The sequence below is a fragment of the Nylanderia fulva genome, unplaced genomic scaffold (genome assembly GCF_048542155.1).
Source record: "Nylanderia fulva isolate GAGA-0341 unplaced genomic scaffold, ASM4854215v1 Scaffold38, whole genome shotgun sequence".
Lineage (NCBI taxonomy): Eukaryota > Metazoa > Arthropoda > Insecta > Hymenoptera > Formicidae > Nylanderia > Nylanderia fulva.
In genome coordinates, this window is record NW_028190455.1 from 654,441 (window position 1) to 669,160 (window position 14,720).

General features: G+C 43.6%; 1 protein-coding gene across 1 annotated transcript in view; it reads left to right on the plus strand.

Moving 5' to 3' along the window:
* Nucleotides 1–14,720, plus strand: part of sv (paired box protein shaven) — a 145,343-nt gene that overhangs the window by 52,179 nt on the left and 78,444 nt on the right. The window contains exon 5 of the mRNA XM_085485594.1: nucleotides 2,498–2,527. Within this exon, the coding sequence (XP_085341720.1) occupies nucleotides 2,498–2,527 (30 nt within the window). The remainder of the gene's footprint in view (nucleotides 1–2,497; nucleotides 2,528–14,720) is intronic.

Genomic DNA, 14,720 nt, shown 5'->3' on the forward strand with positions numbered 1-14,720 from the left:
CGTGGCAGCAACCAGTGACGCGGCATGAGCCACGAGACCCGTGAAGGAAGAAGGGGAGGGAAAGAGAAAGAGATGAAGTCAAGGGGTCGTTAAATCTAATGATATCAACGTATTTGACGGAGAAAGAACCGCGGATCTCAATTTTAGGGCCTCACACGAGGCGCGCGAGTCGTTATCTAGGATGTTATCATCGTTATCTAATTTATTAATGACAGAGTCTCCGTTTTTAATTCAATCTCTCAAGTCATCGACGCATAACCGAGTCTGCTTATCTCTAATGGTGCGTGAACACACGCGATTGCAATAATTTGTAATTAATCTGCAATTATCGCGCGCATATCGCTCGCTAATTCTAAGTGAATTTATACGATTTATCGACTTTGCGCGATGCGATCATTATTTCGATTACACCTGGCGAGAAATCAGTTGTTTCGTTTCGATTTCTCAGTCTCTTCGTGACTAATTGCTGCTCCATTTAAACTCCATTATCCAAATTTCTTTTTACCAACAATATTGTCACGTTATTTGACCAACGATATTGTCTGAGAAAGCGTAGTGAAATAGTTTCTTTTTTTTTTCGGGAAAAGAAAGTGATATTTCAGAAGCGGAACTAAGCGTAAAATGTTTCGAGCACATTTCATTTTCGCTTTATATATATATATATTCTACAAAAAACTATGTCTTTAAAAACCTTTCTTTGACAGCTTATGCGTCGACTTGTTACGCAAAACGTGCAGGTCCTCTGGTACATTTGACCGCCTGGTGTAGCCGGACGATATATTTAGCAATCCGCATTAATATATTCAATAATCTGATATTCAAGAATGCAGCGTTACATGAAAAATGACTTCAGCCTCTAATCACTGCTTACGTCTTTCTGCGAGACGTATTATATATTTGAAATTGCATTTGTGAATTTGCATACGTAAAACTCCGCCGTGTACGACGTTGATTACTTGTGTCATCGTTTTTGAATAAATCGTTTTAATCTTCTTATTTCGGCGATCCGATAATGAGCGCGTATACACGTAGTTCTTGGATGTCGTAAGAAGAGAAAGAAAAATAGTACTCTCTCTTCGTACCGTTACTTTGAGACTATAAATGAGAGAGGGATTGCACACGCGCCAATATCGAGGGATAACACATCACGCTCGAATCTCCTCGCGAAAGTTATTCTTTCTGCCGTGGACAGGAATCGCTTATGGGAGATTCGCGCAACGCAGAATGACTGGCAGCATCCGATATACAAGGTGTAACTGAAAGGTCTGTACAAACTGGCGAGTACGCATCGAAATAATAAAATTATATTACATGAATGAGGGTTCTGAAAGGTTCTGTTACGGAGATAAATACAGTCATTTAAAAATGAAAAAATCGCGCAACTCTTTCGCATCATTAACGCAAACACAATAATCATTTTAAATCTGAAAAAATGTACTCTTTGAGAACTTATATACGAGTTTTTGCACGCAGTGAAAAATTTCAGAGATATTAAGCGACCGTCGAAAATTTAACTACGTCATTAACAGAAGTTGAATGAACTGATTGTTTCGGATGACTCTGCACAAAAATCTAGTGAATTTAAATGTATGTAGATGAAATCGTGGTAAAAAATCCCAACTTTTTACAGAACTGCACAACGAAGTCTTTCAGGACTCTCGTAATCTTTTTTATCGCACAGAACTCACCCTTAAAATTCGTGCAGACCTCTCAGTTACACCCTATATATATATATATATATATATATATATATATATATATATTTCGTCTCGCAGTGCATCATACGCGCGATATCGTACGCGCGTATAGGAGAAGCACGAAGTTAGCGGCGGTTATTTATGGGGTTAAATAAAGGAACACTGCGCGCTCGATCGCGAGATACCCGTGGACCCGTCGAGTACAAATAGGTTGCCGTGCAGGTTGCCGCCATCGTCCCGGGCGCGCAGAGTCGTCATAATCCGGCGAGGTGCCCGCGATATCCCGCGGGGTGCTTTTCTCTTGCAGGTACAAGCGCGAAGAAGGGGCATCCCTCCTCGATAGATTTATACTCGTCGGATCGACGCGAAGATCGATGAAAAATATATTCCATCGGTAATAGAAGACCGCGCCGCGCTATTTTTACGAGAGACGTATTACATTATGTTTATGAATGGCATCCGGAAACGTCATTAGCGTCTGCCTACTTTGTATTAGCATGCATTATTTGTTGCTCTCGCTGTACGAGTACCGCTTTATCGGGAACACTGATTATATTCAGAGAATGACATGACACATGATTACGCAGCTGCAACGTTTTAATTAACGCATCGCGGGTCAAGCTCCTCGAATAAATGAAGAGATAAACGCGTGCCCCGCTTTTACATTGTTCGTTTAAATGTATTGCGTACGTATACGGTGTAATCTCGGTTACGTATCTCTTTCTCTCGCCGCGGATTTCAGTTACATATCAGTTGCATATCTCGATTAATTTTCTTTTTTTTCTTTCTGTTTGGAACAGATGACGGCGGCCACGGGATGAACCAGGACGGTGAGTGACCTCTTTTGATTTTTTCACACATATTGGGTTGTTCAAAAAGTCATTGCGTTTTTTTCCAATAGATGCGCTGTCCACATTTATTTGTATCTGAGCGTGCCATGAATGTCAAATGTTTATGCACATTTTGTTGTTGACACTTAACCTAAAAACCAAAAAAAAAGTTGACGCAATTTAGTCGAGTTTTGTGCTTGCAATTGTAGTTTAAACATGGAGAATTTTGAAGAGCATATTCGCCATATTTTGCTTTATTACTTTAAAAAAGGGAAGAAAGCAACTGAAGCAAGGGAAGAGTTGCGTCAAGTTTACGGCAGAAATGTCATTGAAAAACGTCAGTGCCAGAACTGGTTCGCCCGATTCCGTGGTGGTGATTTTTCGGTTAAAGACGCTCATCGCTCCGGTAGGCCTTCCGAGATTGACGACGATAAAATCAAGGCATTGGTGCAAGCAAATAAGCATTCAACGGTTCGGGAGCTTGCTACCGCTCTAAAAGTGTCCATTGGAAGTGTTCATGGACATTTGAAATCGCTTGGTTTCGTGAAGAAGCTCGATATTTGGGTACCGCATGAGTTGAAAGAAATTCATCTGACAAAGCGTATGAACGTCTGCGATCAACTCACCAAACGCGAAGAAAACGATCCGTTCTTGAAGCGTATGATCACGGGCGACGAAAAATGGATTGTCTACAACAATGTGAGCCGAAAAAGGAGTTGGAGTAAGCGAGATGAAGCACCGGAAAGGCAAGCAAAGGCGGACATCCACCAAAAGAAGGTGATGCTGTTAATCTGGTGGGATTGGAAGGGACCAGTCTTCTATGAGCTGCTTCCACAGAATAAAACGATCAATTCCGATGTCTACTGTGAGCAGCTACAGAAATTAAGTGATGCCATCGCACAGAAACGTCCCGAGCTGATCAATCGTAAGGGTGTGGTGTTTCACCACGACGATGCGAGACCACACACAAGTTTGGTCACTCGGCAAAAATTATTGCAGCTTGGTTGGGATGTGTTGCCACATCCACCATATAGCCCAGACCTTGCGCCATCAGACTTTCATCTATTTCGCTCCTTGCAAAACTCCTTGAACGGTAAAACGTTTGCTTCTGAAGACCTCATCAAACAGCACCTTGACAAGTTTCTCGCAGAGAAAGATAGGAAGTTTTATGAACGCGGTATTATGAAATTGCCCGAGAGATGGCAAAAGGTCATTGAACAAAACGGCCAATATATTATTGATTAATGTTCATTACGTATATTAAATAAACGCACCTGAAAATCAAATGAAAAAAACGCAATAACTTTTTGAACAACCCAATATTTAATTATATATACATGTATATTGCGATTTTCTGACGTGCCTGGAGATTTTTATTGCCTGTGTCGGCTACGATTAGCCTGATGAAAAATCGGGTGGGGAAAATAAGCGCGATGCTCAGATAAACATATCGCGCACTGTTATCAGTACACATCGCGCGTATAATCCCGTTATAATGAACGCGATAATTAAATCCAGAAGAAACGAGAAATTCGTCCGAAACGCGTCTACCGATGCCGATATCGATATCAGGATCGATTCCCAATTATCTCGATAAGAGTTCTTGAGCCGTGCACCACGATGCGGAATCGATAGGCGCCGAGAGCCTCGGAATAATTGTGCGATGAGATGCACCACCGAGCGTTATCCCATGAATCGATAAAGTGATAGCGATTCGCCGCGCATCTCTGAGATATCAGTGCGTCAATTGGATAAATAGGTGCAAACACTGTAAAGCAAGATCGCGACTCTGTAATTTACAGAGATGATATATATCATTCGAGCTTCCTTTCATATTTTTGAGTGAAATCTGTGCTAGATTTTTAAAAATTCACTTAGCTATATCAGAGACGAAGCTCCCAGCGAGCGCTCGTCCTTCTTCGGGACGGATCTCGCGCGTGTCAAGGGTGTCCCAATCGTTTCTCGCTTCGCGAGAACCTCCTCGACGAAGGAAGGATCCCCCGCTGCACTTCGCCGCGCCGACGCGATGTTCGCGTATAATTTATGCCGATGTGTGACTTACACGCCTCGTCGCGGTAGGTGGGAGACGGCGCTGGATGGTAATCACGAGTTTAAAGGGTAAACGATCGCAAGGTGTCGGGGAGGCCGCGGCGTGGGGCCCCGTGGGCCCTCAATATTCAACAGGTATTTACATTCGCAAATTGTTTACGTCAGCCCACGATGAAACCTGTCAGGATTTCGTTTCGTCGGCAGCTCGAGCCTCTCTCTCTCTCCTTTTTCTCTCTCGTATATGCCTTCCTCCCACACGGATTGATCTCCACGAGAGGAGAAGAGCTGCCCTCTTCTCTCGCGCCTCATTCGTCTCTTCCCCGAGGCGGCGCGTAATTACATCTGGATATTAATCAAGCGCGCGTCGAGAACGAGCACGGCGAGATCTTGATTTTCGCGTCCATCCGATCGCGCGCGGATATCGGATATCGTTTCGGTGTCTATTCAACGCTGGAGCGAGCGATCGCTAATTTAGTGAGCGAATGTCCATTTAGCGGCGCTTAGTCGGTGGGTTAATTACAAGGCATAGAGGGGCATTAACGCAGGCTACTTGTTAACGTAGCTAGAGTTTGCGCTCTTTGATTATGTGTTTGCACACAAATTTTTTTGATCTTTAAATATTTTACATCGACACGTGTATAATTTAAAAATTTGTTTCAAAAAAATTGCTGCAGTTTTCTTAATACGAAATTGATGGTGATGCATCCCAAGGTTTTTTTAGAAAGTTCATTATTGTTGTCGTTTGTTGCGCAAGAGAGAGAGAGAGAGAGAGAGAGAGAGAGAGAGAGAGAGAGAGAGAGAGATACATCAATTAGCGAAATTGCGCGATTCTGTACACCGCGTGCTTTCGGTATCACAATACGGTATCATGGCTTTCCGCGATTTTTCCGCTCGCTCGCAAGATCGAGGCTACAGATAAGTCGGGCACCGGTCAAACGCTCGTACACACGGTGCAGAACCAGTTTACTTTCCTTAATGCCGGACGATTACGCGGACATTTGAGAAGAGAAAAAAAGGAAAACGCGCGCACACCCATACATACAACGCCTGCTCGCCTTAATGTCCGAATCACGCCGACTAGCTTTTAGCGACGATTTCTGCAGCGAGAACCGCGCAGAGATTGTATTCCAAATATTCCAATTAATGCGCGCTGTGGGAGACCGAGCCATACTTTGATAACGCGAGCGGAAGATGGGTTCGATGCCTCTCTTCCTTTCGAAAAGCGCGCTCTCTAATCCCGGTTTGTCCGATTAGACCGGCGATAGGCGGCAGTTTACGCTCCTCTTCTCGTGGAGACTCCGGGGCGGCGGTTAACATTTATCGTCGCGGTTATTAATACGCGGATTACACGGCATAAGTAACGTCGCGCATACACGAACATGTGTATATATATATATATATATATATACATATATAATATTATACACATGTGCCATACGCACACGGCGACCGCGCGGCCCGATCCTAATTATAGCGTAATACAAGCGCAATCGCATGCGGCACGACGCTTACGTAATCCCGCGATAATGCGGCTCTCCGCGAGTGCGCTTATACGAGCGCGGCGTAAGGTTGCATACCACGCCTGCCGATGGAAGCGTTCGCCCCTGTTCGCCCGTGGGATTCACTATGGGATCGAGCGTTATCTCGTTATCTCGCCGAGATAATGGCATCGGGAGGAACGCGTATTTTTTTTTGTTTCGAAAAAAAATTGACGCGGCATCCTGCGATCCTCCGAACTCTCCGTGAATCGCGGTTGCGTGGAAATGAATTTGTTTCAGAAATCTTGAATCTCTTTTCATATACGTGGTAATTTTTTTTTTTTTTTTAGAAAAGAAAGAGATATGAACGCAAGGCACGCGGCGCTAAAAATGTAATTGCACGAAATTACGCACAACGAGATTTCCGCTATGATTAAGATTAACGCCTTTGCTCTAGTTCGCGCTGAGCGAAGTATATAATTAAAAACTTTACTTTCCAAGATCTGACTCAAATTTGTATTAAAATCTATGACAAATTTAAAATAATTTCCACATTTTCATAAAAAATAATAATAATTATTCGTAAGATGAAAAAATTAATAAAATAAGATTGAATCTTATTCTCTGATAAAATCTCGAAATTTTTTTAAAAATTGGCGAGACAGTTGAGTTGATTTTATGCGACTTACAATTAGTCGAGACTGGAATTACAGGATTTGAAAGAACGAGTTTAAAATTTATCAGTCAATTAATAAATTAAATTACATAAATACATATGTTATATAATAAAATCTGTGTATAAAAATGGCGTGGCGAGGAACTCGGAGTATTCGAATAACACGTAACGATAAAGGGTGATTTAACGAGCTGACATATCGCCGAGTGAATTCGCGGCGATATTATCTCCCGCTTGATTTGGTTGCACGATCCCGCGCGACGTTGTTCGCTCTCCAAGAGCCTGCCTCGGAGAGATGCCACCGCCCTGAACGATTCAGGAAGCGAGGTCAGCACCCCGGCCTCTCTTCCTTTTCTCCCTTTCTCGCTTGTCCCGATTAGCCGGGAGTATAACCGAGAGATGCGATAACATCGGACTCTCTTCGCGGGCCGCGAGTAGTCGCGCCGATAACGCCGCTTGCTATCGCGGCTCCCGCGGTGAATCACTGAATGCACTCGGAAAGGTCATAATATTCTAATGCATCTCTGTTATCGATTCCCGACCCCTGATCGGTCCGCGAAGACGGGACGATTCGCGCGCGCGGACGCGCGTGATTAACGACGCGGAGCGGATCGCAAATTGTACCGGATCATATTTGAGTTAATTAATTGCGTGCGGCGCGGCCGCGAGGAATTCCGCGAGGGCGATGTGCCCCGGTAGCTTCTTCGAATATGAATATATTTTATCCGCTGGAAAAGAGAGAGAGAGAGAGAGAGAGAGAGAGCAAAAAAATATCTCGCGGGAAAAATCGGTTACGATTAGATGATATCGTACGCAGCGGAGATATTTTCCGAGGAATGCAATCACCGACGATGATGAGGTTATCGAAAAGCTGGGAAGGAAAGATGTACATATATTATAATAAATAACGTGATGTTATAATAAAGATAAAAATTTATTCAAAATTCGCTCGTACATTTCGCTGATCTCTTCGGGCGCATATATTCGCGCGCGCATCAGCTGTTTACTTACGGAAGATACTTACAGTTCGCCAATCAGAACATTCCTCGGTGATGCGACAAAGTAATACGGCTGCTTTCGACGAGTACGCTAATCAACAAAACTGTTTCTACGGGCTGGTATCTGATGCACACGCTGTGCGCAAGAGAGAGAGAGAGAGAGAGAGAGAGAGAGAGAGAGAGAGAGAGTACGCGTATGCATATGTGTTTGTGTTATTCGCTTCTCGTACATAAGTGGTACGTGCGGTACCACGCCCGCGCACGCGAACGAGAACTCGCTCGACAGAACGAGAAAGATAGAGAAACAGATAGAAAGAGAGAGAGAGGGAGGGAGGGAAAGGTACGCACTCGTTCGCTCGGCGAGAATGATTTGTATTGCTAAATAATCAGCGCCAGTTGTCTCGAGCAGTTGGTTTAATGAGGACCGCGGGGGAAGCGGACAGGATAGAGGAGAGTTCTAACACACGCGAGAAGAGAAGTCGGAAGGAGATCAGCTCTCGTGCGAACTTCAGCTGCGACGATAATTCTTAGCCAGGCTATTCGATATTTTAATATCGAGAACAAGTAATCGACTAGAGTATATCTATGCATATGTGTGTGTTGGCAGGACAAACATTGCTCAATTGGAATTCCATCGTCCATTCTCTACCGATGCCGTTTACGGAATATTCATATATATATTTTTTTATTTAACGTAATATTGCTTCGAGACAAATGGCTTTCGATAGCCTTCGTTCTCTTCCTAGCGTATTATCTAAACCATGATATTTTATTACGGACCATTAACAGAGAGAGAGAGAGAAAGAAAGATGATGACACACTCTTTCGCCCAAAATTGAAGGTTTCGATACTAGATGAATCTAGAAGCGCGACTTGTTGACTCGATACACGGATCGAGATTGCGCGGAGGTGGCTTTGCCCAGGATTCTCTCCGGTTCCTAGGCACGTCGAGGGACGCTGCAGATAGAATCGGTACAACTCCAGGTGTAGGTATATACGGAGTCACGTGTAGAGTCCGCCGCCGTCGCGTGTGTATCGATACACGTACATGTCTTTGTACACAGACGAGGGTGTGGCTGCTCTGCGCAACGGTATCATCGTAGGTGCATACCGGTCATCGGAGACCAAATTCTCCTTGCATTTCGACTTTTCGAAGGACACATGCGCTCATTCGCGAACAGCACTATTGGATAGTGAAGGTAAAAATAAATCGACTTTCTTCGAAATTCTTAGAGAAGACTGAACCAAGTGCAGCTTTATTATATTTTCGAAGCACAATCTCACATAGATACAAGAATTTTCTTATTCCTTATCTTTTTCGAGCGAAAAAGTAATAATTGGGCGGGCATTTTTTAACTGGTAGTTTTATTCACGTGCGAACTTTCCGCGATGATTATTATTGCTGTTCCCTATCGTATCTACGAGATTGCCAGTTATATCGGCGGCGTCTCTCTTTCTCTCTCTCTTTCTCTCTTGGTCTTCTGAGGTGTAAGGCCCCACTTAATTCGAACCCCCCGGGTCCCTTCGAGTACCTTCGTTTAACCTGCGTTAGCACTGACGCGCGGTCGTGTTCCTCCGTACGTCTACATACGTGAACGCACACATGTATATACAACTACGACTGGTACCTGCTTCTTCGCCAATGCAAACGCCGGCTCGTAATACTCGAGTACCGAGGATACTTGCGCAAACAGTCGGAGGAAGTGCGGTTGCGAGACCGATCGGCCTGCGAGCGAGTCTGAATGCGCTCTCGCTATTGAAAATGCGTGTTGTATTTTAACGGTTTTGCATGCCATTACTGGTGCATCGGTGTCATCGCCGCGTTTATTCTTCGAAATGCATTGTTCGATCCGAATTTCCTTTCCGTTGAACGAGTCATTCTCAGTTTTAATTCAATTGGAGAATTTTTGCATTAGCATTTTTATTTTTTTTTGTTTTGTTTATTAACGAAAAAAATGCTATAGAAAAAATTGCAAAAATAATGATAAAGTTAATACAAATTTAATAGAAAAAGAAAACTGAATATAATAATACATAGTAATTAACAATTAAAATATGAATATTTATTTTCGACATTAAATTTCATTATTTAAAAATTTCCAATTGATTTGAGACTACTCAAGATTTAAAAAAAGAAAAAGACCTCAACCAGTCATGTCTCGAGAGTGTGAAGCTTATAAAACGATTCAACATACGCTTTGATGTATAGTCACGATCCAGTCTCTGCTTATTCCGATGCGTAAAAATCTCTGCTGCATATACTTTCCACAGTGCGAGCGCTTTATGAGAGTATCAATTTTACGTAGGATTGACCGCGCGCAATCTCTCCTCGCGGGACGTAATGACGTGCGAAAACAAGAAATCGTTTAGATCGCTCTGACACCTGCCACCCACGGAGGTACACACGTCTGTAAGAAGGAAGGAGAGAGACGCGAACTGGCTGGGAAAGGACGCTTTCTGACGTGCGCGCAAACGCACGTGCGTAAACCATTGACGAGGTTCGGTTCGGCGGGTGGAAGTCTGATCATGCGTAACAAGCCGTTCGGTAGCCGTGTTCGCGGGCCTTTTACGGATCGCGTGTTGCGTGCCCGTTTTTAACGAGCGAGCAAAAAGTCACGCGGCGCCTCGATCATTATCGGGCGCGCGAGGGGATAAAACGATCGCTACGAGGACCCTTCGCGCCGAGACGAGAAGTCAGCGTCCCGTGTTCCTGGAGTTACATTCGCTCGCGGTCGGGAGATTAATAATTATCGGGGTGGTCGTGAATGCTAATGGTTTCTACGGACTCTAGAAATAGTCTGCATGGGATCTCGCTTCCTTGCTCGACACATTGCTTCTTGTTCTTCTTATTCTTCGACTTTCTCGATGGCAACCTATGAGCGTTTAACTGTAGGTCATTCAATACTACAACTACGATATTTTGAAATGAGAAAACTTGAAAGTTGCATTCGAGTAAAAGTCGGATAGGGGAAAGATACATATAATTTTGATCCCTAATTTCTAATTGAAAATTTTTAATAAAAATTTATACTCGCAGTTTTAATATTAAAAATTATCAAATCTTTATCAAATTGTATCGCAGTTTCCAATATTTTTAAGCTCTTCTTAAAAACGAATAAAATTTAAAGTTTGATAAATTAACATTTAAGATGGATATACATATTTATCGAAAAAAAAATGAGAGAAATAAAAATTGTGACAAAAAGAAAATAAAAATTATAATTAAACCATACTTCAAATATTCAGAAATATATAAAATAATGTAAAGAAAATCCTTTATTATCAAAATTATATAATTTTCTTTAAAAATCAAAGAGGAAAAAATTAATGAGAAAAATAGATATTCCGATTTAGGAGAAATCTACGTCGATTTTAGTATCTTAATTAACCCCTATTGAACAAGACGAATGATTAGAGCGATCGTTGTGGCGTGTCCCGTTACTAGCCTGAAAACTGGAAGAGTCGTTTATGAATATTGTAAGAAGCTCCGAGTCGCAATTATCGGTGACGTGCGGTCAAAAACGAAGGTGTTTCTCCGTTGCAACCGCGCAATTATTCGCTCCCGTCTCGATTACCGCAAATTACACGAGCGCGCACCAAGTGTATCGTTCACACGGATCACGCGCACAGTCTTCTACGAATCTCTCCGGGACTTATTAAGTATTAATAAGCTGAAGAACCGCCTAGCGTCGATTAGTGTCCGATGACGGAAGTCGAACAGGTTCGTCTCTCGAAAAGCCTAATTACTAATCGCGTACCACAACATGCACTCTCCTTAATCCTTAAAAATAAACTCGATATGTAAAGAAACGTGAACGGTGACACGATCTTATTTCCATAAACATTGACGCATTTGTAATTAATATTATATAACTATGTCAACATATTTTTTAAAGCATCTTTTCAAAACAAGGCAATAAGGATTATCTCTTTAAACTAATTCGATCGGGGCAGTATCGAGCATTTCGGTCGACCATTTGGTACAGCGTCTTCATGACGATTTCCTGGGAGGCACTCGGGCTTCTCCAAGTCGTTTCGTAGCTGATATCGCCAGCCAGTTGAGAGCCGGTTGGTCAACGGAGTAGTCTGTGGGGCGCCAGAGCATGACGCCATTAACGTAACGAGGCCACACGTTGCACCCTCGCGAGCACTGGACTATATCAGCCCCGAGTGCCGGCAATGGACTCCTAGACCTAGACCTCCGCGAATCTCGCGCGCGCGCAAGAGAGAGACAGAGCGAGTCCCGCGCAATTATACTCCAATCGAGAGATACGCTTGTACACATACGGTTCGCCGGTTCAAGTGCATCAGCCGATCGCGACCGGCTGCAAATAACGCGACAACTGGAGCGAATGTCGCGTCTCTGTTTATATAGTACGCGGTTACGCACGTGCGGCACGCATGGTTTTCCGCTTCAACTGATTGCGAACTGGTTTTTGAACCATCCAACCGTTTGCGTTTGGAATCCGCTCCGTCGACGGATCGTACCCTCTCTCAGACTGTCGCGTCCGGTCAGCGAGAACGGACAAGCGCGAGAGCGTCAAGACCGCGAGTGTCGATGTCAAGGATTTTTGGACCTGTACGTTTTGACCGATCGAGACGCGTCGAGGATTATCTAGCGATTAAACTAGCGATAAATATCGTTAACTAGCGTGTATCGTATAAATGATAGAGGTAAACTCGCGAACGATGGTATCCTGCTGCATCACCGGAAGCGGGAACAAGCAGCGAGACGAGGGGTCAGACTCCGAGGTCGGCTCAATGTGCTCGCAACAAATCAGCGACGGAATCAAAAGTTACGTGGCTTGTCTCGCAGTCGAATTACGGTAAATTAGCGGGAGTAAAGAGCCAACGCCGACGAGAAAGAGCAGCAGGTACCTACCTACATCGAAGAGAAGCGGAGTCGTACTGGACGGACGGACGGACGGATGGGCAGGGGCAAACATAAATTAAGATGGGGGACTGATTATGAGGCGAGGGCAGGCTATCATTACCCGAGCCATCGTGACCGGTCGACCCTGCAGCAGCCGCGGCTGCTGAGCACACCGCGTTTTCTCTCTCTCTCTCTTTCTCTCCTTCTCTCTCTCACTTTCTTCCTGCCTCTCTCTCTCTCTCTCGTGCCGGTACACGATCCGCCTGCCTCGTGCCCCGATAATGCCGGGATGGGAAACTGCAAATTATTAATCTCTCCGTTCCCTGCATTACATAGTTCAGCGAATATGAAACGAGTATTGTCAGAGAGATGCGAAACCATCGTTCCGCGGCTGGTCGAAGCGCCGCCGTTAGATGAAATTTTTCTCTCGGACCAGTCCGCGGATGGAACGAACCGTGATAGAATGGATCGTTGCGAGATTATCGGCCGTTCAACAATTTTTGCGTTTATGTGCCCCTTGAAAGTGTCATTTTTATTTTTTTTTATTATCTCAAAAAATATGCAAATCTGCGCGTTCGTAAAAAATAAGGGAGGATCAAGCAAACGAGTAGAAAATGATAGGTGGAAATAATAACGAGATATACGTTGGGCCGCAGGTGGCCGATTCCCGCCTACGGGACGAGGTCGCGGCGAGGACGATCGAAAAGGACTCGACCGAGTTTCTGCGACGCAACGCGCGAGCAGGAGAAAGTATGACATTAAGCGCGCTTTTCCTCAGCCGGGAACCGGAATCATGATTGACGGCGAGCACTTCTAAAAGCTGTACGTCCACCGCAGGGCGACGCGATAAAGAGCAATATATGTATATAACATATACACATGTTGCCCACGCAGGTTCTACGTATTTCTCCTTTTTCCTCCCGGTACCTTCCGCGACACCACTCGAGCAAACTGGGTCGCTCTTCGTAATTTCCGGTGAAATCCAATTACTTTGCACCTGATCTGATTGCGTTGCTGGTGCGGATGAGGGGTATCTCTCGAGTCTTTCTACGATTATTTATTTCGCGCGTTTATTTCGATATTTTTTCACACAGCAAATAAATAATTATATCGAAGTTATTTCAATCCATGATTGCAGCACATGAAAATCGTGAAGGGACTGCTCGATTGACAATTATTTTTCTTACTACAATATTTTAAAAAATATTTAACAAATTTTCTATTGGAAAATTGATCAACGTTTCAGAAAATAAAATGTGCGTTAGAACGCCTCGAGAGAATTCCGCGCATCGCTATCGGGATCGAGGATCAGCTGATCGCGGTGCCGATTCGCGCCGCGCGACGACCGCGTGCGTGTTTGCAATTTAATTCGCATATTCGTCGATATATCTCGCCTTCTCTAGCGATTGGTTACGAAATGTAACTGTTGGCTCGGTCTTTCAATATTGATATCTCGCCTCTCGATAATCATACTCGATTTATACAGGAAATTCTTTAACTTAAATGACAGATTTTTTATCAATTCTGAGTCGACTTTCTTTGCAACAAAAAATTTTAATGGATTTCAATATACATAATTCTTGAATAATTAGTGTCGAATTTTTTTCTGCACAAGTAGATCACATTCTGGTGATACCGTTTACTTAAAAGTATTCGCGTGTTCGCAGTCGTTTCAGTGGCCGAGTTTTGCAATTCGATCGAGAACAATTAAAGATCGTATCTTGGCTTTTTCTCTCTTTGTTGCCTTGCTAATTTTTTCTCTCCTTTACCACTTCCGATACAATCGAAGAAACGGGATCCACGATTTGAGGCAAAGAGACATTATGTATGGTGATAAAAAATACTATTAATGATGTTGGTAAAAAAGTAGTTGCACATTTTTTCTCTATTCGTCATTTTTCTACGATCGCACCCGACCACGTAAACGAATGGAATTTCGATTTATCGATGAATTCGTTTTTCGATCGACGATGTGAACGCTCGTTGCGCATAGATCTCTCTCGTTTACGATACCTACTTGTAATATTGGTTTACGATGTTTGTGTTTTCCCGCTGAAAACGCAGACGGAGAGAAGCATAAAACGCACGTTATGGAATCGGAAAAAAATTACGCCGCGAA